Source organism: Paracoccidioides lutzii (genome assembly GCF_000150705.2).
Source record: "Paracoccidioides lutzii Pb01 unplaced genomic scaffold supercont2.26, whole genome shotgun sequence".
NCBI classification, from domain to species: domain Eukaryota; kingdom Fungi; phylum Ascomycota; class Eurotiomycetes; order Onygenales; family Ajellomycetaceae; genus Paracoccidioides; species Paracoccidioides lutzii.
Window position 1 is genome coordinate 53,870 of NW_015440972.1, and position 23,118 is coordinate 76,987.

Below are 23,118 nucleotides of genomic sequence, written 5' to 3' on the forward strand. Positions count from 1 at the left end.
CTCATGACCATGCATGACATTAGATCACTGAATATCACAAAGTTTGCACACTGAAAGGAGATTGTAAAGTTTGAGAAAATGAGTATTTCCTTCTTAAAATGTCTTCATATTTAAATTTTTCTTTTTTCTTTTTCTTTTTTTTCTTTTTTCACAGTCTTGTTTTTCCAGTTGATTCTGTACCTGTACTTGGACAGTAGGCCTATTTTTGTATATACAATATAAAGTGCTCCTACCATGAGTGGGGGATGTCGGCCCTTCCGTAACGTAACCGATTTTTCCCACCATATAGTCGTTCTCGTAGTTGCAACATTTGCAATCGATCAAGCTTGCCATCTGTCAAAGATAACATTGGTTAACTCAGTTAGTCAATTGAAATTGGATGACTCAAACCATTTGGATAAACCTCCAAAGCTTAAAAAGGAAAAAAAAAAAAAAAAAAAAAAAAGAGAGTACCAACTCCTCTTCCTCCCACTTCACGACTTTCCGCGGTTCACGACTCTTCCGCGCTTCTTCTGCCCGTCCTTCTTCTCCGGCATTCGCACATGTCAAGTTAACTACAGAGCAGAGAATCTACACAGAAAAATTTCCCGCCCTTGGTTTTTAAATACCCCTTTCATTCCCAACACACCAACCACTACTCACTATCCATATTCACTATCCAACTCTCCCCTCTCTCAATATCCATAACCCTCCTTTCCTTTTACCATTTTAATACCAATCCCCTCTCCCCACTTTTCTTCTCCCCAAATATTCGCCTGCATACGGCATAGGAAGACAAAAGAGAACACTAAAGAGACAGCAAGTCGCAATCATGTGTGGGATTTTCGTGTGTCATTGGTATGTATTTAATTTCTCGTTGCGGTCCATGTCCCTATTGCACAATACATGATAGAAAAATACGTCTGTCTCAGCAGAGGGACCTTCGAATTCTTATTTTTCTTCTTTCAAAATGGATTGGCCTTTTAAACTGACATGATTATTCTCACTCAATGCAGTCATCCAGATGTGCAGAAGTTCAAGCCGGTAGCTTTGCGCATGGCGAAAGCGTGAGTGGTTCTTGGATACACTTTTTGCCCTGCTCCTCGACCCCCAAAATGTTTGCAGATTGGAAATATAGAAGAAAGGAAATAAAAAGACATGCAAAAATATAATAGAATGCATAATGGCTAAAATATTTTTCTATGTTTGAGGCATACAGTGTGCGCCATCGCGGCCCTGATTGGAGTGAGTCATATACAACCTCCCCTCTCATTTTTTCTTTTCTTCCTTTGGCAGGAGGGAGAGGAGGAGAAAAGACCTTCAATTCAATTAAACCATGCTCTACATCTAGCTGACTTATATTCCTTTCTTCTTCTATATAGGTGGAAACTTTATTGCGAACAACACCAGTCAGTTTTGGCCGTGCAAGACATAATTACCCGGTTCCCTGTGCAGTCCGTTGTTACTGACTAAACTCTGATATTTGACTAGTCCTTACACATGAGCGGTTGAGCATTATTGGCCTCGGTATGTTCCCCCCCCTCTCTTTTCCTTTTTTCTCCCCATCCTTTCCATTCTCTTATTTCCTTGCTACTTGAAAAGAAAGCAAGTGTGTAAGCAGAAAAGAAATATTGACGACTTTGACTTTTGGGTTTTAAGATTCTGGCTCCCAGCCCCTTGTTAATGATGATGGAACCGTCGCTCTCGCGGTCAACGGCGAAATTTATAACCACAGAATCTTGCGAAAGAGTCTGAAAACTTCATATAACTTCAAGACGCAGTCGGATTGCGAAGTTATCATCCCCTTGGTGGGTTTTGGTTTTTCCCGGTCCTTCGTTTACGATATTGCTTTAGTTATACCTCTAACAAAAAGTTGTTGATTGAGTAGTACATGGAGCATGACGTCGACACCCCTAAATTCCTCGACGGCATGTTTTCATGGGTCCTCTTCGACAAGAAGGAGAACAGAGTTATCGCTGCCCGAGACCCAATCGGCATCACGAGCTTTTACCAGGGATGGTCATCTCAAACACCTGGCGCGGTCTATTTCGCCTCTGAACTAAAGTCGTTGCACCCCGTCTGCGACAAGATCATATCCTTCCCACCAGGCCACGTATATGATTCGAAAACAGACACTATGAAACGTTACTTCGAGCCTACATGGTGGGATCCAACCAACGTCCCAACGGCCCCCGTTGACTATAAACTTATCCGTGAAACGTTGGAGAAATCCGTGCGCAAACGGTTGATGGCGGAGGTTCCATTTGGTGTCCTGCTTTCTGGGGGCCTGGACTCGAGTTTAGTGGCCTCCATTGCGCAGCGGGAAACGCTGCGGCAACAGCAATTTGCTACTTCAGGCAGCGGTGAGAACGGATATGTCAACCGGGTAGCGTCCAGCTCGGGACTGGTGGGCATTGACGATTCTAACGAACTGTCCACGATCACGAAACTGCCACAGCTTCATTCGTTTTCTATTGGTCTCCCCGACTCCCCCGACACCAAGGCGGCGCTTGAAGTGGCCAAGTTCCTCGGAACGAAGCATCATGCCTTTACCTTTACGCTAGAAGATGGCCTCAGCGCCCTCTCGGATGTCATCTACCACCTGGAAACGTACGATGTGACCACCATCCGCGCATCGACACCCATGTACCTGCTCAGCAGAAAGATTAAGGGGCTAGGCGTAAAGATGGTGCTTAGCGGTGAGGGCAGCGATGAGATCTTTGGCGGGTACCTATATTTCCATGCCGCTCCAAGCAAGGAGGCCTTCCACGAGGAGACTGTCTCACGTGTAAAACACCTGCATCTGGCCGATTGCCTGCGTGCCAACAAGTCAACCTCAGCATGGGGTGTTGAGGCTCGCGTCCCTTTCCTTGATAAGCAATTCCTCGAAGTCTCCATGGGCATCGACCCACAGGAGAAGATGATTACGAAAGACCGGATTGAGAAATACATCCTGCGCAAGGCGTTTGATACCTCTGATGAAGGGCCGGATGCGAAGCCGTACCTGCCTGACAGTATCCTGTGGAGGCAGAAGGAGCAGTTTAGTGATGGGGTTGGTTATGGATGGATTGATGCTTTAAAGGATAATGCGGAGTTGCATGTTACGGATGAGATGATGAAGAATCCCAAGCCGGAGTGGGGGGATGAAGTGCCGGATACTAAGGAAGGGTATGTTTGTAATCTCCCCCATCACTTTTCTTTTTTCTTTTTTTTTTTTTTTTGGGGGGGGGGGGGTGGGGGTGGGGGTGGGGAGAGCTTTGATGAAATATACGTTCAATTCATAGTTGGAAAGGGGTGATTGAGATTAGCTGGTTTATTCTAGGTTCTGGTATCGCATGATGTTCGACGAGCACTTCCCGCAATACTGCGCGTCGACGGTGATGCGGTGGACGCCAAAATGGTCGAAGCAGACGGATCCCAGTGGACGGTATGCATTATCTATTGTCCTGGTGGAATCTCTTAAACTGGAATACTAATAGTGGCACAACCATTTTGCAGTGCGATTTCGATACATATTGCCAAGTACGAGAGCTAGAATGTTAAAATACCTATCTCTGTGCGACCCTTCCTCCTGGATGTGTATATTGGATGAAGCCGCCTAATCTGTGTCTATGATAGAAGTATATGGCCTGAGTTATACTTGTGTTTGAAGCTCTTTCATTCTGCAGTTAGTGGCCTGTCTGCTTCTTGTCTCATTCCGGCGGATAAATGTTTTCTTTTAACTTGATTTTCCTTTTGTTCCCTTTTCCTTTCATCTTGTCTTGGAAAACTGTGTTATCTTCTGAATAGACCTTTTTGTTTGCATCTGGCGATTTTACATTTTCCATTTCTGGTTTTTGGTTCCCTGTGATTATTAGAAACCACTGAAAACTGCCATTTCTAGTTAACAATTTTGAGTAAGCACAAAACCTGAAAGCGAATACTCTGGTTTCTTTCTCTGTCCTCCCTTAGTAGATCCCGGAAGGTTTGGAGCAGAAGCGAGATCACGTGGCAACCACGGCACAGCCAATCAGACGCCGCCTGGCTCCGCGGTACCTGAAATCGCCGAGAAATGCCACCGGATTAACCCTGCTCCGCCCCGGCTGCGCTGCCCGTTTCGCCTGCCAGAAATCTGAGGCCTTCCCCCAACAACAACAGCTCACTCTGTTCGTGATCCTAAACCCTCCTCAAGCATTCCAACCTCACGCTCGCCACGAATTTCTGCCTCTCCATCCCTCTCTTGAAGATACCTCTCCCTTCAGCCCCCTTCTACTCTCACTCTTTAGCCCACCATGCCTGCTCCACCTGCTTTCAGCGACATTGCCAAGGCCGCAAATGATGTATGCAAAATGCCAAAACACGGGATCTCAACCCCGCCCTCTTTCCCAATTGCAAATTTGAACCACAAATCTAACCCCAGAGATGTTGTATTGTTTGTAGCTCCTGAACAAGGATTTCTATCACACCAGTGCTGGTACTGTACCCTGCTTCCCAGTCTCAATTGGTATATCTTTTGGCCTTCAGAACTCGTGCTGACTGAACCGCTTCGCTTTGTCGGCAGCCAACCTTGAGGTCAAGTCAAAGGCCCCCAATGGCGTCACTTTCCACGTCAAGGGAAAATCTGCCCACGAAGGTCCTATCAGTGGATCTGTAAGTCCGATGTGATAATATCTACAGTTCATTTGAGCCATGGCCGAGAACACTGGAGGCGGGGAATTCGTTGGGGTACTAATATTCCGACTCGATTTGGCGCAGCTCGAATCCAAATACGTTGATATGCCAACTGGTAAAGCCTCCCCAGACACCCCACGCAGGCCATCACCTACCCGTCTTCAAGAAGAAATTGAACGGCTCAGTCCCAATTCTTCCCCGGATCTGATGCAGATTAACTTCACACTCATCCGCTTTCACCCATCCAATCTTCTAAATTTCGTCATTTCATCTGGATTCGCCAGCCATAAATAATACTAATGTTTCACCCCTTTTCAGGCCTCACCATGATCCAAACCTGGACCACCTCCAACTCCCTCGACACCAAGCTAGAGCTGGACAACACCATCGTCAAGGGCCTTAAGGCTGAGATCCTCACCCAATACCTGCCCAGCTCCCAGTCCAAGGGCGCTAAGTTGAACCTCTACTTCAAACAGCCGAACATCCACGCTCGCGCCTTCTTCGATCTCCTCAAAGGCCCCACCGCCAATTTCGACGCTGTCCTTGGCCACGATGGTTTCCTTGTTGGCGCTGAGGGTGGCTACGATGTACAGAAGGCTGCCATCACCAAGTACTCTGCTGCCGTCGCATACAGCGTGTCCGAGTACACCGCCGCCATCACCGCATCCAACAACCTCAGCCTCTTCTCCGCCAGCTACTACCACCGTGTCAACGCACAGGTCGAGGCTGGTGCGAAGGCCACCTGGGACTCCAAGGTTGGCAACGCTGTTGGCTTGGAAGTTTCCAGCAAGTACCGACTTGATCCCTCCTCCTTCGCCAAGGTGAGTTTTATAAAATGGCTTTTGCGCAAAGCCATTAAACCCCTCCTTTTCCCGATTGCCTTTTACGCAGCTTACTTAATCACGATCAAATCTGTCCCAAATCTAGGCTAAAATCAACGACCGTGGTATTGCCGCATTGGCTTACAACGTCCTCCTCCGCCCCGGCGTGATTCTCGGCCTTGGTGCATCCTTCGACACCCAGAAGTTGCACCAGGCCGCCCACAAGGTCGGAGCCAGCTTCACCTTTGAAGGATAAAAAAAATGAGAGATACATGAAGCAAGCAAGAATGATATACAGCGAAAGAGCGAGAGATAGAAAGAGAGAGAGAGAGAGAGAGAGAGAATGTGTGTGTGACATAAACTTTGTATTCTATACATAAAAACCAGAGATTTTCAGAAATACAATTCCTTGGGCCTTTTTTTTAAAAACAAAAAAAAAAAAATTAAAAAAAAATTCTACTCTAGAGCTAAGCTTCTTGTTATGTTTTGTTTTTCTGTTTCTTTTACTGCTTTTGCTGCAGTCCCCAGGCTGGTCCTTTTGCTCTTATGGTCTCTTATATCTGCTTTTTCCTTTCAATCTACTCCCACCATACCCTCTCTCTTCATAATGATTGATTATTTTTTTGTGTACCTCAATACCTGGCTTTGTTCACGTGTCTATACCAAAGATTGTGAGACAGCAAGATAATGTGAAGAGGGATTTGATGAGTGAAATAAGTATAAGCAAGATAACCAAGTTTTGAGTTGTGTCAGTTCCAACATTTTCAATTTTCACACGCTTTTTTTCCTGGCAAAGAAGTAAATTAAGAAACAAATTGAGTGAGAATAATACATGATAAATGAAGTACTTCTTTGTTTCATTGTTTTTTGTCTAAACATATAGTCGTGCCTATTATTCTGTGGCAGGAGCAGCAGAAAGGTCATTCTAATCATCGCAAATCTTCTTCCCAGAGGAGACGTGGAAGTGGATTATCACTGCTAGATGAATGAATTCAAGTAATAGGAGGGGTTAATCCAATCTAACGCTACTCTCCTTTTCATGGTAGCTCTTTTCCTTTTACTATTAATAGATTTAACACTACACCCCTTGCATCCACCCTCCCATCCCCCTTATGATCCTCCTTTCTAATCCCTTGGTATATACTCGGGGTTCGACAGAGTCAAGCATCCTACACCCACACCACCTCGTCAACAAACCCCTCCTAGGCCTCCGGCTTTCTTTCAATCCACACCAGGGCGCCAAAAACGGGGGTGGGTGAAGGTACAGAGGAGTATGTGTACGCATTTGATTCTCAGGAGGACCGAAATGCTAGCTTGCACACAGGGTTGGCTCATTGGAGTACACCGCAGATTGGGGTGTGGTTTCGTTTGCCAGCTACATAGCATGACTTCGACGAAGGAGATTGCAATGGATCTCGAAGTGAGTTGGAGACCCACGCCGACACGACAAGGTTCTCCGCGTGGGATATTCAGTTAGGTCTTGTGCTAAGCTCCCATTCCTGTACCGTACTATATCAAGGTATGTACAAGCATGTGCATGTGACTTAAAGAAAATTCCCTTCATAAACCTGGAACTCGGAAAATGATGATGACCTGCGACAAATTATATGGTATACCAACACCATCATCAGACGGATATACATGGACAGCTGATAGGCCACTCATATATAACTGAATGGGGAGGTTGGGGGTAAAGGGAGTGGAAAAATGCCCGCGTTAGAAAAGGAAGCAAAGGTAATTAAAATATCATTTCAACTTATGTGGTTCAGCTTACGCCCTTTGCTCGTGCATCTCTTGCTGTCGAATGAGTCCGGGGGGTAGCTGGGTAATCTTTGCAAGGTATGCCAGCAGGAGTTGGCTGCGCAGGAATAAATGATTTCCCCAAACTCGCAGCCAGGGCACCTAGCCCCACAGTAGCCAATATGGCAAAAAAACTCCTAGACATACTCCCATCAGCATCTTCCATAAGCAGCCCTCCTTGCTCTCGGATGCGCGCTTTCTCCCGCTCCATCGCCCTATGGCGGCGGACACACCTTCTCTCGTCTTCGTGTAGCTGTGTGCGGAAATGAGATTGCGCATCGAAGTGGGGAATAGGGTTGTGGTATATGAATGTAGCGGTTGGGTCTGAGGATGCGGTTGACGCAGAGAAGGTGGAGGATGTATTGGATGTATGTGTCTGGTGGGGATGATGATGGGGAGGATGGCGACCCGCGCCATAACCGCCGTGCGCATAGAAGCTTGGGGGAGGTCCACGGAATTCGCCTCGTTGTTTGCTCAATCCGGACGGTGGTCGAGAGCCTACGTACGATGCCGCTTTGCAGTGGTGGGGGCTGGTGTAGGGGGGCTTGGTTGGCTGGTGAATGTGGTGTTCGCGGTCATAGTTGGCTCGTCTCGTCGCGTGGGAGAGAACATGATATGCGGAGGATATGGAGGAAAATTTGGCATGTGCTGTTGGATCATTGGGGTTCTTGTCTGGGTGGTGGGCAAGGGAGAGAGCATAGAACTGTCTAATGGGGCAAGTTCAAAAAATGGTTGTTAGGTGAGATGCATTCTACATTTGTGGAAAGACCGGAGCTTACTTTTTGATCTCTGCGGTTGTAGCTGTTACTGAGACATTTAGGATGTCGTAGTATGAAGGGCTGTGGCTTCTGGCATATATTGCCGCAGTGTGGGAGAATGACCGTACGGATAATGCATTAGGAGGATGGAGGATGAGAGGAAGGGCCGGAAAGGGGGGTAAACGAGCAAGACACAGTGGCATGCCTCATATCTTCCGAAATACCCTGGGGAAAGGCAAAAGAAAAAAGGGGCAGAAGTGGACAAAGTGATGTTGTTGTTGTCCCGTCGTTGCCGAAATGCTGTAGTTCGTCATCTTGGGATTCGAGATATCGGAATCTTGACAAGGCCTCCCGCTTTTCACATTAGACTGCGCATATCACGTGACATACTGAGCCTGTAGGAAAGACTGTGATCACGTAACTGAGCTAGGCCGGATCGAGGATTGGCGGTTGAAGCCAACGGAGACGGCCAACGCTCCTCACCTTGAGCCCTCGAACGAACAATCCGAAAAATATAAGGGTAGATTTCTGCGGAATTGGATTTTCCCAGCTGAATTTTATTCATGAAATTTTCTCTAAAAATTCATGAGAAGGATTCATTATCTAGAACTTTCATAGATTTCTAGGCATCTGCATCAACTAGTAAGACAAGTTTGCTCCGCGATCTTCCTCCCTCAGCCTAAAGGTACTTTTTCTTCGGCGATCATCACGTGGTTGCATCCGAGACCACTTGAGAAAAGATTCGTGAATTTGCCCTTGTCTGATTGGCTTTCCCAGGCGGACATATATTCTGCCGAAGAGCACCTCCAGGGCTGTCTGCATATTTTTGCGGCATGACACGGAGACGGATCTTGTAGTTGACGGTGACCGACATCCGGCTAGGATATCTTTTGTTTTTTGTAATTGTCCAACATGGCGGCTCAAGTTGCATCGGGAGTGGGAAACCTCAACTGTATGCCTCCTGTCTCGTATTCAAACCCCCCAGATATTCAAAACTATGTTGCTAATCCCACCTCTCCGCTGGTCCCAGTGAACTCTGAAGGTGGGGCTGCTGCGAAGAACAGACCGGCGCAAGGATCTCCTGAGAATGAAGCCCGAGAGTCGGACGGTGAATATGACGATGATCAAGGAGCCCCAGAGCTAGGCAATACCACGGGTTTGTTATATTTTTCTCAAGGGGCTTGAAAAATCGGATGACAAAATATATCTAATTTCTGGAGCGAATACTACAGCTGCAAAGAAAAAGAAGAAGAAGACAAAGAAGAAGAAGAAGTGTACCTCGAAAGTGCAAACCGAACCCCCACGCATCATTCTCTCGAGTCTGTTCCCCAACAATCAGTATCCGGAGGGCGAGATCGTCGAATATCAGAATGAGAATGCGTACCGCACTACCAATGAGGAGAAGAGACACCTCGACCGTATGAACAATGATTTCCTCGCCGAATACCGTTACGCGGCAGAAGTCCACAGGCAGGTGCGGCAGTATTCGCAGAAAGCAATCAAACCCGGACAGACCTTGACGGAAATCGCAGAGGGGATTGAAGAGAGTGTCCGCGCACTCACGGGCCACCCGGGGCTGGAAGAGGGGGATAATTTACGGGGGGGGATTGCATTCCCCACCGGTGTCAATCTCAATCACTGCGCGGCACATTACACTCCCAATGCAGGAAATAAAATGGTCTTGCAGTATGAAGATGTGATGAAGGTTGATTTTGGCGTTCATATAAATGGAAGGATTGTGGATAGCGCATTTACCATTGCGTTTGATCCTGTATATGATAATTTACTCGCCGCCGTCAAAGATGCCACGAATACTGGAATTAAGGTATGTTAATCCTCACGTTTTATTCTCTTTTAATTTGGGCTGCTTGTTCTGTCGCGTGGGTGTTCTAAATTATGCCTTTGCCTAATCGGGAGTTCTGCTTTACAGCAAGCTGGAATCGACGTTCGGATGAGTGATATTGGTGCAGCTATTCAGGAGGCCATGGAGAGCTACGAGGTCGAGATCAAAGGAACCTCGTACCCTGTTAAAGCCATTCGAAACCTTAATGGACACACGATTGGTCGATACGAGATCCATGGTGGCAAGAATGGGAAGAGCGTCCCAATTGTCAAGGGTGGAGACCAAACCAAAATGGAAGAGGGCGAAGTCTACGCCATCGAAACTTTTGGCAGCACTGGAAGAGGTTATGTTAGGGACGATGTGAGTGCTCTCGAGATCACGGTGCCTAAACTACCTGCTCTCTATTAGGCCCTGCTAAAGAAGGAATTTCACAGATGGAAACTTCTCATTACGCCAAGATCCCCGATGCGCCCAATGTTCCACTCCGCCTCTCATCTGCGAAGAACCTTTTGAATGTCATCACAAAGAATTTTGGCACGTTGCCTTTCTGCCGTCGATATCTGGACCGACTTGGGCAAGATAAGTACCTTCTTGGAGTAAGTTAATATATCCATAAACTATTCTGTGATGCTCGAAAAATGCACTTTGGCTAAACAATAACTGCAGTTGAATAACTTGGTTGCCAATGGAATCGTGGATGCATATCCTCCATTATGTGACGTGAAGGGATCCTACACCGCTCAATTTGAACATGTGAGTTTTCTTGCCCCTCCACTATTTTTACTTGAAGGTGCCTTTTATTTAACTTGGCGCTCTAGACTATCCTCCTGCGACCAAACGTGAAAGAAATTATTAGCCGAGGCGACGATTACTAGAGTTTCTCATACATCTTCATTACTTTTCACACTTCGTTTCTTTCTATTTAAATTCCCTGTTCTTTCTTTCAAAATATACCTCGTCATACATCTGTATGGAGCTGGAAGGTGAACCGTGGATATTTTCTCTTCGAAAATACCTGCGGAGATACCTGTGGACCGAAATTCATGTTGTTAATGAGGCAGCAGGCGCTAATACCGCCGGCTATGATTTAATGAAGAACATCAAAAGAAGCAAGCAGTGGGGGGGAATCCATTACATAAGGCGAACTGAATAACTATGGCAGTAAAATAAAAAGAAGTTCCAAGGAGTTGACTGATGTTGAATAAGATTTAAGTTTACCGTTGTTGGCACATATGGAAGCTTTAATATCAGATAAGATGCACCTCCGCCGTTTATCGTCTCATCACGGCAAACCTTGTTAGCCGGGTGGCGGAGTCGTTCAGGGACAGGGTTGTTACCGTTGGGGCGCAGGCGAAAGTGCCGCTGCCCCGAAGCGGTCGCCACGCACGTGATCCCACCTATTCGTCCGTCCGTCCACATGTTAATTAGGCCTTAACAGCGTAACAAAGGAACGAGCAACAATCCCCAGGGGATCACCTGATCCCTATCACCACAATTGCGCTCCGCCTGCTGCACGTGACCCAGAAGCCCTTGTCTACCGTTCGCTAGCTGCCGCCTTCCGGATGAGAGGATCACTGGAATAATGCGTCATCTGAAACTTGTTTTCTTATCAGCTTATCAGCACGGGATCACTTGGTTGGCCGTTGCTCTACACCCAAAATAATTTCCGATATCTGCTATGAATAAGTACGGACTGACAGCTACACTTCTGCACAATCTCCATGCCCCTCTGCGCCCTCTACGCCCCCTCTACGCCCCTCTCCTCTACACCCCTCTACGCCCTCTCTCTACACCCTCTCTCTACACCCTCTCTCTACATGATTTCGTAAATGTTTATACCAGAGAGTTAGTCTCAGTGAGCTAGCGGAAATAGAGAACAACATCAGTTATCCTACCTCGTTTCAGCCAAGCTATGTCAGTCGTTACCACCTCGCCATTTAGAGCTCGAGTCTCTTCCGCCAATCCCTCAAAGAGCACCTCCAATTCCATCCGTGCTCCGCCACCACCCTCCAATTCCTCTATAGAAGACCACTTCTTCTGGACTTACACTGAGGAGCCTCACCGTTCCCGGCGCCAGGCCATTATCAAAGCTCATCCAGAGGTAGGAATTGGTTCCCCTTCCACATGTATCACGCTGACATGTATACGAACCCGTACTAATCAACATATGCATTGCAGATTACCAAGCTATGTGGCATTGAGCCCCTTACCAAATATGTCGTTCTCGGGGTCGTATCACTACAGGTCACCTGTGCCTATCTGCTGCGAAATATGCCGTTTTTCTCCTGGCAATTCCTCTTGACCGGCTATGTTATTGGCGCCACAGCGAACCAGAACCTCTTCCTTGCAATCCATGAGATATCGCATAACCTCGCCTTCAAATCGCCATTTGCAAACAGATTACTAGCTATATTTGCAAACTTACCAATTGGCATACCGTACAGTGCCGCATTCAGGGTACGTTGGATTCCATGTACCTCTGCAAATTTAGGTTCCCTTTTCTTTTCTTCAAATACTGACCCAACCCAGCCCTACCACTTAACACACCACAAATCTCTCGGGGTAGCCAATCTTGACACTGATCTTCCCACTGCTCTTGAAGCCTTCTTCCTCGACTCCGTCCTTGGAAAGGCCTTCTTCTGCACATTCCAAATCCTGTTCTACGCCCTGCGACCCATGTTCATCTACTCTCCGCCCTTCACATCAATTCATTTACTCAACATCATAGTCCAATTCACCTTCGACTTCTGCCTATACAAACTCTGCGGCTCCTCCCCGCAACCCATCTACTACCTAATCCTCAGCTCATTCCTCGCTGGCTCCCTCCATCCCTGCGCCGGCCACTTCATCGCAGAACATTACTTCTTCTCCAATGTCGGTTCAGGCACAGAATCAATCGCGGAACAGCGACGTAAGAAAGATCTCAAAAATCAGGGAAAGAAAGAGGAGGCGCCAGCTTCCCCCTCAGCTCTTGCAAACCTGCAGCCGCCAGAAACTTACTCGTACTATGGGATCCTGAACCTCCTGACCTACAATGTCGGGTTGCACAACGAGCATCACGATTTTCCCGCCGTGCCTTGGACAAGGCTTCATGCTGTGCACAATATTGCTAAGGAGTTTTATGAACCGCTTCCCTCGCATCGTAGCTGGGTCTGGGTCATCTATACATTCATTTTGGATTCAAATGTCGGGATGTGGTGTCGCGTGAAGCGGGCTGAGGGCGGGAGAATTGTTGGAGGAGGTGGCAGAAATAGTAACACGGGTGGCGAGTGGAAGGAGTCTGAGATCCAGAATTGAATTTGGGAGTGGATGCTATATTTCATGGTAATACGGTCTGTCCTATTCTCTCGTTCTTATCCTGCTGCCCTTGACACTCAACGCCGGATAATTTTTCTGTTCCTCCCACAATATACAAGTATTTTATATGTACCAATTTCTGTAATGTAATCCCTTCCTGTTTCCTTGGCTTGTTTTCCCTTAGTTTTGTCATACATGCGCAAGATAGACAGGACAGTATATACCTTTGGAAGCCTCTGCCTTTGCAGTTAGTTTCTCATCATTTGATAGATGGTGTATTTGTATTGCCTTGATGCATTATAAAATGTGTTTCATCTTGAAATTAATTAGATACTCACTTTCGCTTTGTTAGATGCCTAAGATTGCTCTCTCAGTGTTAGTAGGAGCATTGGAGGGATTACCGAGCTTCATGAAATAGTCTTCCTTCTGAAACAACAAACTATTCCAAGGAATTTGGTTAGATGTCATATCTAGCTCGTTGTTCTCTATTGGGGGGCATCAAACACAAGTGTATTATATATCTTGAATGTGAGACACAAATTTATACTAAGAATAGGACCAGGAAAGTAAAAAGAGGAAAACCGTGTCTTCATATTGCATGGGTCATATTTCATTGACATCATAGAAGCGCTTCATATATATGCAAAAGGAGGGGGGGGAAAATCAATATAACAAAGCAATGAAAATGCAAATTGGGAAATACCAAGATTGAGGGAAAGAAAGGGACGAGAAGGGAAGATTAAGCAGCTCAGATAGTGTGATGGATCGAACAAAGGTTCAGATTGGGCATTCTGTTCTGATAATAACTATTTATTCCAGCCACTTGGCCGTGACACTACCGTATTTCTCTCCTAGTTTTTGAGAGGGTGGATTAGCTTTTCTGCTACTCCAACCAGCTGCAAGTAAGGTATGCATACCTTGACAAACAAGTTCGAATTTCATCTCCGCAGAGTAGTATGTGACATCGATTGAGTACTCGACTTCATAATAGTCATCACCGTGAGATCCAGGCTTGCGCTTGAATTTCGACCGTGGGATGGAGGAGAGATTGTAATTCAGAACGCAGTGTTCACGGCAGTCTAAAGAGCATTAACTAGGGGGTGAGGCGGGTTGTTGTTTTTTTTTTTTTTTTTTTGGGGGGGGGGGGGGGGGGGGGGTGGTCTTTCCACATACCTTTATTCAAATAGACTGGTGCGTTCGATCCATCCAGAGGAGAATAGTATATCGAACTAGAAAATATTAAGGGGTCGTCAAGGGGGACGGCACGATATAGAGGGAAAGATTTGGGAGCGTTCTCTCGGACTCTGTCACCCTGTATGTACATGAAGGATTCAGTGCTGATATTGAGTGATGGATATCAAAGTACGATATAATACTGATATGAGCGGGTTTTAAGACGATAAAAGAAGAGGCTAGGGGAACACGTACCCTCTTAATACACCACTGCATACACTCTGAGTGCTTATAGAGGCCCTCGTACTTATCCCAAACCCTTGAACATAGTCATGTCAGGACCGAGAGGAACAAGCTGAAATTGAACTACAATAGCTAGCGGAAATAAAAGGGGTGCATACTTCTTGTCCGTTGGCATACCCACTTTCCAAGGCATCCATAGCACCAATCCATAATTCCCACGGCAGTACCGCGATTTCACATTCCAACTTGGAGTAGAAGAAAGTTCGGATTTGCCTTTCATCACAGCTCCGCGAACGATTGCCGTCCACCTTAAACAAGAAGTTAACTGACATATTATGATCCGGGAAGATACTGGGAGAAAGGAGGGAGGAGTATGTACGAACCCGTTGGGCGGCTGTAAAACCGGAATCGGTGAGACAGCTTGTTTAATCTGGCGGTAGAGATACGTACTTTCTCCAAAGCCGCCAACGAGAATAACAGCGCTGATGGGACCTTGTGCGGAGGCAGCTTCGATCTGTTCGTTTAGTAGCGAAAGCACCTCTTTCATTACGGGACGGAATACGTCTTTCATTTCGGCGTAACTCATTTCGAGGAACCCAGCAGAGATTCCAACGCTGGGGTCATCTTCGACGCCGGGGACTGGATAGGATTAATCGCAACGTTAGGCGATTTAACAGGCAAGATTGGAGAAGATAAATTGGTTCACAAGACAGCTAGCTTACTGGGTATCTGGAATTCAATATCTTCTTCATCCTCATCGTCATCTTCAGTGCCAAAATTGCGTTTGGCCTGTGATTTTAGTCAGATTATAACTTTGAGGGTTCTGGATTGGAAATTTGCAGATACCTACCTCCTTTTCAAAATGGCTCATTGCCTAGACACAGATGATATAGTAAGTAGAATCCATGCCAAAGTGCAAGGGAATGCAGATGTAAAGATAATCATAAAATAACAAATAATCACCATGGCCTTTGCATTTTTAGAAATAGGCTTCCCATTGAGTTTCCGCATGAGCAGTTCCTCGAATTTCCTGTTCAAAAACGTGCTGCCACACTGACTTCCTCCGCCAATTGCTGTCTCCTCGACTTCATACGGATAGTTTACAGATTTCATCTTGTACGTGATCAAGTCAACAGTTCCCCCACCTGCATCGCAGATAACTACGCTCTCTCCAACCCTGATATGATGCGGATCTAGAGCTTTAAGTGCATAAACAGCAGCTGCCTCAGGCTCCGACGTCATTTGCAGTGAGGTAGTATCGCCCATGCCTGCTCTCATCGCTGCTGTCCGCGTCTTCTTCTTGGCCAGATCAGACCACACGGCAGGTACGGTGATGATCCAGTCAAGTTGACAGTCTTTCATAACGGCTGCGCCGTAGAGTTTCTCCAAATGAGCCACGGCATGTCTGCGTAGGCCTGTCAGGTAAGCGGCCACGATGTCCTCTGTGGTCCGTTGGTATTCAGGCGGGGACACGAAGAGATCCTTCAGAGTTCTTGAGAGCTGGGTCAATTTGCCTGTTCGAGAGTTGTCGGGATCGAGGTCCAGTTTGAACCAGATGTGTCTCTCCTGGCCATGTTTGATCTGAAACCCCCATTTAAACTGCTCGTTCCCTGGGCCGTCGAAGCGGATTTCGCTGTTTCAAATCGTTAGTTGCACTGGGTGTTTGCAGGAAGGTTGAGGATGGGATTTTTATTCCTTACGATGGAACTTTTTGGCTGCTTACTCCCCGACCCCAGTCAGTTATAGGGATGGCAGCGTCGGTTCGCTAAATCCGTGAAGCAAATATAGTGCATGCTGGTTAGCATCTGCCCTGCATTCTTCAAGACCCTCTCCGTTTCTGACATATCCACTTACCTGGGATGGATCACTGAACGCAAGGCCAGAGTAAGTCGTCCCGAAGTCGACGGCTATCATAATACTCGTAAGCATTTTGGCAAAGAATATTCCTCCCTCTTTTTCTCAATAGCACAGGAACGAATGCTATTGTAGTAATTAAATATCAGAATAACTATGTGGTTGCCTTTTTTTTTCCCCCTTAAAACTATCAATGCTCTCGCGGACCTTCTTAGCAAAATGATGTTTATATGAAAGACACTGCGAAACACCTGGAACCCCTCTTATATGAATCAAGGAAAAAGCCTATGGGGTTCTGTGGTTTCATGCTGTGGCCCTCGAAAACGGGGAATCCATTGCAGCCTTGCATGCGTTCGTATTCTTCTTCCTCCATTGGTCTTGGCTTAAATATGCTGCATGAATCGCTTCATTCTCCCGACCGTTTGGGAATGGATAGCAGGGCATAGGTTTCACTTCTCTTCAGACCTCTCAGGTCTTAATTACTCATTCTTTAGTGCAGCCCATTGCCCGCCACGTCTGTCAGCCTCGAGCCTTGTTGAATTGCTTCCCCTCTCTTGAAGCGAGGTTAAACCACTTCCGAAGCCCAAGCTTCAAATGTTATTTACTTTTTTGCCAAGTTGAAAAGATCAACTATAAGCGCATAGCTATAGAGATATTGTTTCTTAATATATCCACGATAAGGAACAAATAGAGCAATAAGAGCGGAAGCTTCTCACCTGCAGCAATGAACATAAGAGCAGATTCTGCCACTATGGCAAAAGAGCAGAAGTCGGACGAGTTAATTGAACTTGACGAATTAGAGGAGGCGCTTGCTGCTATGGGAAATACTCCAAATGTTGAAGAAAACGGGTGAATTTGCTCTTTTGTTTTTAATCATCTGTTCTAGACATCCAAACGGACGTCCACTTCAAAGCTAACCGACTGCTAGCACAAAGCGCGAGACTGGCACAGCGGATGCTATCCTCGATTCACCTACAACTACAGCACCTCGTCGTCCTGAGAAAACCCGACCGCGTTCAAAAAGTGCTACAGGAGTACGTCCAGATCCGCGAAATCACAGCCCTGGTCGCCATGGCCGCCTTCCTGCTCATGAATCGAAAGCCCTTCGGCCAATGGGCCCCCCTCCCAGATCATCACCCGGGGCTGACAACACTCCAAGAGCACAGGAAGAAAAGGATCAACCCCCTAAATATACCTCAAGGAGGAGTGGACCTGACGATCACTCAGAGACAAAGATTACACACCAAGGACATCGCGGTATCACACAAGATGGGGTGGGACGGTCGTTTGTTGAAAGGGTTCGAAAACCAATGCGAGAACCAGACATAGAAGAAATGTACTTAGAACTTCAACATCAACGCCGGACAGCACAGCTTGCATTACGGGAATCGGAGTATTATAAGCAAGTCGCTAGATCACTTCATAAAGAATTGGAAGACTGCAAGAAGGATCTATGGACAGCTGAGGATGAAAAGAAGGCACTTGGACAGCAAATTCTGGACCTCGGAACCGTGGCGGAAGGGGTCACTGATGAAGTCCTGCGGAGAATCTTCCAAAATGCCATCGGATGTGCCGTGGAATCACATTCCAAGGTTTTCGGTAAGCCGACAGGCGACGATCATGACCGCTTGGAAAAACTGCTTAGCCCGGAATGCACCCAGTTGTTGCGCCAGTTTGGTAGGAAATACTACCACAGTCTACTTGCTAGTGCGCTTTTCAAAGAAACCGTTGAAGCTGTTGGTAAGAGATACATTGTCGGCGCGGCATCTGGTATCTCCAAACTCACAAGGGGACTTGGTGTGGAAATTGATCCACGAGGATCACTCACTTTCTTGCAAATACTGGAGGAAATCCTTCATTTGCCTTCGATCGGTGAGATATGTTCCAGTCATGACATAGGCAAGTGGTATTGGTGACCGTTGGTTGGGGCTAACGTAACATCTAACCAGGGGTGCCACAGCGGGATATCAACGTATGGAGATCCAGTTTCACCAAGCTCCTGCAGCACATACCGGAGGTTAATGAAGTCGCAAACTCTGGATCAAAAACGAGCGCAGAATCCGAACTGTCCAAACTTGTTGATGAAGTGTGGACAAAGCTAGAACCACACATCCCCCCGGGAGACAAAGGACGACGCAGTCTTCAAAAGCTCCTAAAACTTCAAGCCAATCTTCGTCTAAAAACTTGTATGTCTTTCGCATCGTATGAACTCAAATTTCACGAACCCGGAACGCAGTTCAATGTCTCAACCATGAGCATTGTGGATGTCACGGAAGGAGAGTGTGAGGACGACGAACTTCATAGACTAGATAGTGAAAGCTGTGGTCGCAAGCTCGTTGTGGGGTTTTGCTTTTTTCCGGCTCTTTATAAATGGGGTAATGACCGTGGATTTGACATGGAGAAGGGCCATGTTGTTGGCCGCGCCACGGTTCTCCCCGTCTACGACGATGATCTCCTTGTCCGGCAGCACATATTGGAGGGTAAGTCTTCATGAAGAGTCTATTGATATATTAACGGGTCGCTTTCTGGTTTGTGATGCTTCTGCCACAGCGAATTTTTATTTTTATTTTTATTTTTTTCCCTTTCCTTCTTTTCTACTTGTCCTGCGTCTTTCCTTTCTAAGTCAAGACGGTGCAATTTGTGATACCCCCTCTTTTCACAATTGATTTGAATTAATATCGTATTCCTGTTCTGACTCTCGCTCTACTTTCTTCATTAGCAGCCAACGAACCCCTATATACCAAAGATGTCCCAATGAACGATTCCCAATCTTGAGCAGCGAATTTGATCCACTCAAACTGCAGTAGAATTGAATGGGAACCTATATATGCATAGTTGACCTGGAGAGCTCGTGGAGACGGACGAACCAGCATATAGGGACCGTGTTTTTCGATTGTGCTATACGATTGAAGATCAAGTTCTTTTTGCACAAGTGCGGCAGACTAGCTGACGCGCTTAATACTTCCTTTATATTCATATAGATTTTGATGAAAGTCTCCCATGGAAGATATTGGTAATGTGTAAGACCCAACAGAGTGATGTTTTGGCCAAGTCAGGAACTCTGAATATTCATTACCAGTCACGTGAAACTATTCCAACGAACAAATGAGAAGATTTCTCATGAGATAAATGAAAATTAGTTGTAAGATTAATAGAAGAACATAAAAACTTCAATCAACAGAGCGCTGAAAGCAAACAAACCAAAAAAAAAAAGGTCTTCTATTCGTCTGGGCCTGATTTTAGAGATGCCATTTCTATTGTTACCCGGGCTTGCAGGGGTTGTAGGTGCCATTACATCATCGCCGGGTCCACAGCCTGGAGCCCATTCGTTATGCTGAGAAGTACATACCTTTACATTATAGTTTATAGTCTGGCAACTAAAGACTGTCTAGGCATATTTACTTTAAACATTCACATATATAATCTCAAATAAAATATCCGGAAGTATTTCGTTGTTTTCACTGTTTGCCAAACTCAATTCGTCGTCCACTTATCGAAATCGAACACTTTTCACAGAACATGGATAAATGAGACAAGGAAGACGCAAGGGAGAAAATCCACATCATATCACATTGATCAGAGTAATAAAGGAAATTATAAGTAACAGAAAACTAACACGGCAAGAAAAATTGATAGCAGGAATGGAGGGCACCTGGTGCACATTAGAAATGAGGAATACATCTGTCATAGGTGCAGTCAAACAAGAACGAAAAGGTAAAAGGGGGATAGGAAAAATGCGCAAGGATATCGACCATTTCAAGAGGAAAACAGAATTAGAAAACAAAGGGAATATTGAATAAAACAGCTCAATGTAACTCGATCAAAAGACAGGACGGGACCGAATATTAGTTAATGGTCCGAGTGATAGCCACAGCGTGTGTTGGCTGTATACTGACTGATCAAGAGAGCATTCAAGAGGGACTCTGGAAGTCATGGATGATCAATCGGTGCGGAGTATCTAAAAGAAGATGTATGCCAGGAGAAAACTGAGAAAACAAAGACCGGCAACGGCCGGCAAAGGGACGCCAAATTCTGCTGCCTGATGGGGTTGTTGCTGCTGTAACCCGGTAGATGTCGTCGATCCTTGTGTGGTGCCGATTTTCCGTTGTCTGAGACCCTGATCGGCAAGCTGGTCTTTCAATTTCTCAATTTGAGCTTTTGCTTCCGCAAGTTGAGCCTTTAGAATATTCTCGTTTGCAGGCTTTGGCTGAGCTGTAGCGGGAGGAGATGAAGTGTTGAACTCTTGGGTTTCTGTAGCTGGTGACGTCGTATCAGGCGGAGAAGCGCGGTTTGCTGCTGGGGTATCAAATTTGGCGGTGGTGGGGGACGTATATGTGGGAGGTTCCTCCTCGGGCGAAGTCTGGACAAGAAAACTATGTAAACACAAAGCCTCCCCATTGCTAACGGGAAAATATAGTTGCATCTGGGACATACGACTCCATTGACTGCACTGGATGCAGGTTGCTCAGTTGAAGTCTTGGCCGGCAGAAATTCTACTTTGATTTTCTGCTCATGAATCGAACTTTTTGAGGTCTGTTCAACATGCTGCCACTATTGTTATGGTAAGCTCATGTTCCATGCTTAAACTAGAGGGTGATGGTGAAGGGAAGGGAAACATACGATCGAGCTGACATTCGAGAAATCTTTATCGGTGGATACAGTGACAGACTGCACCAAGAACTTGTCTTTTGAATGAACAACAGCATTGTCCTCTTTCATTGCCTGAAGAAGAACTTTAAATGCTTTTAGTATCCCAAGCCTTGTCGCAACATGTTGGAGTGCTAACCTTGGACATCTACACTCTCTCCGGCTCCGATCCGGCCAGAGTTTGGGCGCACGCAGTAGCTAAAGAGCAAAAAGGTCAAAACATCGAAAGGATTAAAACTCAGAGAGTAGAGTATGGGGCTGGCGAACCTTTTGGGTGCTGTTGTTTTGACCTATGCGCCATGCCATATTGTGAGCTGCAGTTCAAATCGGCTGAGTTGTCCTTTCAAAAATATCGGTCAACCATACCTTAAATGCCACCGGCTCAGTGTTGTTGTTTTCTATGGTAAGTGTTTGGCTAACTTCCCGAGTAAACGGCCCTGCATATACATCAGTTAGCAGGCTTGATTCCTGCACAGCGCAGTTGGATAGTACCGACGTTGAAAGCGCAAGAATTTCTGGGTCGGCCTTGCTGTAAGACCCTGGATGTCACTGGGATCTTTCGACATGCGGCGATCATCTTCGGTTACGAGGTTCACCGACATTGCGCCAGGCGGAGAAGCCAAGGAAGACAGAATAAATGCAAGAGAAGGGCTTGGGTCACGGAGGCGGCAGAGAGTGCAAGGTGGGGGTATCGGGATCAAGTATGGATGGAATAATTCTGCATCTGGAGAGCTTCGGCAGCAGCAGAGGAGGAGATTAATCTTGGAGATTGGGGGACTTGCGACAGCTGGCCTGGTCATTAGTCACGTGGTTCTCCTTCTGTTGATATCAGTAAACGTCAAACTCTTCAACATCATCACAAGTATTTATCTGTTGCTTTGGATGGAAGATGGCTGGTTTAATCTTGGTTATGAACGCCGAAATAAAATCCCTTTCCTGCAATCGATCAGTGTTGCAGAGTTTCATAATATCCTCTCTCTCTTGATGTTTTCGAATCGACTGGCCTGTTTTGACAAACACGTGCGAGAAAGTTGCTTATAAGGGTCTGCTACGCAGCAGTATAGCAAACCCGCCGAGGTTAACAAGGCACGAAGATATGGAGAATCACTATCCTTGTCCAGATCCCAGTGCATAATACATATTCTCAATCTTCTATGAAACTAGAGGAATTAGGAAACCCACTCCCTCCAAATGAGGATCAGCAGGGTTTCCCATGAGGAGGAGTCTTACACGGAAAATACTTTATTCGGAACAGCAGAGTGGCGGTATACAGGTGGGATACTTGCGGTGAAAGTACCCTGTCTGCACTTTTGATAGATGGGAAGAACCTTTCTAAGTTTTAAACAAGTGGATGGTTTTCTCTTGCTTCGTTAACGGTCATACTTCACTATGTGACTGATTTTTATGTTGCTGTCACTAAGGCTGAACTGGGGCAGTGGGTATACCTGTATGGCGGGATCACCTCAATGGAGCTGAACATCCTTTGTATATCATTTTATTCGGATAAACTATGTTGGGATTTAGCTGCAGGATCTTCGGAAAACCTGTAACTCTATACCACGGTTGGTACTTGAACTGTCATTGTCCTCTGAATTTACTTGGATAAAGACCTAAGAGCCGGGTAGCTCCCCTTGAGAATAGACGCTAGAGGTGGCATAATAGTTAGAGCTTGAATACTTTTCCAGAATTACTTTCACTTTTTGTAACCGCATGTTTTTGAGTTATTTCATGTAGGGCTGGCATTAGTTTAAATAAAACAAAGGCATCAATATATATATTTATCGATGTCCTTGAATAATAAACGGTTCCTTGCCAATGACTTCACTGTCCTGTCCTTGGTTGCGTCTTTGGGTCCGCAGCAACCATTTAAGTAGTGGGGATCCAACCCGCCTTCTCGGCGCTTTTGATCAAGCTTTGCAACACTTCAACGTCAGGTTTACCCTAAGAAAATACCTGAGCTGTCTTGATCATTCTACCCATATCGTATAGTTTACGCTTCTTGCTCTTTTTACTCCTGCTTATATCCACTCTCCCTTCCACTCTCCCTTCTAAT

The 23,118-nt window shown here is 46.1% G+C and overlaps 9 protein-coding genes across 9 annotated transcripts; 6 read left to right on the forward strand and 3 right to left on the reverse strand.

Annotated features, from left to right (window-relative positions):
- Positions 1-811: 811 nt before the first annotated feature.
- PAAG_07563 (asparagine synthetase) lies at positions 812-3,455 on the forward strand (the record flags this gene model as incomplete). Its single annotated transcript, XM_002790218.2, has 8 exons — positions 812-837; positions 996-1,046; positions 1,199-1,224; positions 1,362-1,388; positions 1,471-1,506; positions 1,639-1,787; positions 1,868-3,147; positions 3,302-3,455. The coding sequence occupies 8 exons, from the start codon at positions 812-814 to the stop codon at positions 3,453-3,455; spliced, it is 1,749 nt and encodes a 582-aa protein (XP_002790264.2).
- A 795-nt stretch (positions 3,456-4,250) lies between these two features.
- Positions 4,251-4,923, forward strand: PAAG_12424 (hypothetical protein; the record flags this gene model as incomplete). The annotated part of the gene is made up of 4 exons (XM_002790219.2): positions 4,251-4,298; positions 4,399-4,432; positions 4,520-4,608; positions 4,714-4,923. 4 exons carry the CDS (start codon positions 4,251-4,253, stop codon positions 4,921-4,923), a joined length of 381 nt encoding a protein of 126 aa, XP_002790265.2.
- Positions 4,924-4,955: 32 nt separating this feature from the next.
- PAAG_12425 (mitochondrial outer membrane protein porin) lies at positions 4,956-5,706 on the forward strand (the record flags this gene model as incomplete). Its single annotated transcript, XM_015847915.1, has 2 exons — positions 4,956-5,450; positions 5,557-5,706. The coding sequence occupies 2 exons, from the start codon at positions 4,956-4,958 to the stop codon at positions 5,704-5,706; spliced, it is 645 nt and encodes a 214-aa protein (XP_015702454.1).
- A 1,509-nt stretch (positions 5,707-7,215) lies between these two features.
- On the reverse strand, positions 7,216-8,211 carry PAAG_07565 (DnaJ domain-containing protein; the record flags this gene model as incomplete). The annotated part of the gene is made up of 2 exons (XM_002790220.1): positions 7,216-7,957; positions 8,030-8,211. 2 exons carry the CDS (start codon positions 8,209-8,211, stop codon positions 7,216-7,218), a joined length of 924 nt encoding a protein of 307 aa, XP_002790266.1.
- A 709-nt stretch (positions 8,212-8,920) lies between these two features.
- On the forward strand, positions 8,921-10,726 carry PAAG_07566 (methionine aminopeptidase 2A; the record flags this gene model as incomplete). Its single annotated transcript, XM_015846259.1, has 6 exons — positions 8,921-9,164; positions 9,241-9,833; positions 9,939-10,211; positions 10,286-10,447; positions 10,518-10,604; positions 10,670-10,726. 6 exons carry the CDS (start codon positions 8,921-8,923, stop codon positions 10,724-10,726), a joined length of 1,416 nt encoding a protein of 471 aa, XP_015700742.1.
- Positions 10,727-11,763: 1,037 nt separating this feature from the next.
- On the forward strand, positions 11,764-13,148 carry PAAG_07567 (dihydroceramide delta(4)-desaturase; the record flags this gene model as incomplete). Its single annotated transcript, XM_002790222.2, has 3 exons — positions 11,764-11,952; positions 12,030-12,308; positions 12,381-13,148. 3 exons carry the CDS (start codon positions 11,764-11,766, stop codon positions 13,146-13,148), a joined length of 1,236 nt encoding a protein of 411 aa, XP_002790268.1.
- Positions 13,149-13,958: 810 nt separating this feature from the next.
- PAAG_07568 (hypothetical protein) lies at positions 13,959-16,493 on the reverse strand (the record flags this gene model as incomplete). The annotated part of the gene is made up of 11 exons (XM_015846260.1): positions 13,959-13,999; positions 14,066-14,227; positions 14,322-14,460; positions 14,577-14,640; positions 14,723-14,872; positions 14,948-15,203; positions 15,287-15,353; positions 15,415-15,438; positions 15,528-16,197; positions 16,265-16,329; positions 16,419-16,493. The coding sequence occupies 11 exons, from the start codon at positions 16,491-16,493 to the stop codon at positions 13,959-13,961; spliced, it is 1,713 nt and encodes a 570-aa protein (XP_015700743.1).
- Positions 16,494-17,169: 676 nt separating this feature from the next.
- PAAG_07569 (hypothetical protein) lies at positions 17,170-18,912 on the forward strand (the record flags this gene model as incomplete). Its single annotated transcript, XM_002790224.2, has 3 exons — positions 17,170-17,267; positions 17,347-18,290; positions 18,368-18,912. The coding sequence occupies 3 exons, from the start codon at positions 17,170-17,172 to the stop codon at positions 18,910-18,912; spliced, it is 1,587 nt and encodes a 528-aa protein (XP_002790270.2).
- Positions 18,913-20,376: 1,464 nt separating this feature from the next.
- On the reverse strand, positions 20,377-21,667 carry PAAG_07570 (MSP domain-containing protein; the record flags this gene model as incomplete). The annotated part of the gene is made up of 7 exons (XM_015846261.1): positions 20,377-20,778; positions 20,853-20,969; positions 21,039-21,151; positions 21,205-21,263; positions 21,333-21,355; positions 21,432-21,502; positions 21,562-21,667. 7 exons carry the CDS (start codon positions 21,665-21,667, stop codon positions 20,377-20,379), a joined length of 891 nt encoding a protein of 296 aa, XP_015700744.1.
- Positions 21,668-23,118: the final 1,451 nt, after the last annotated feature.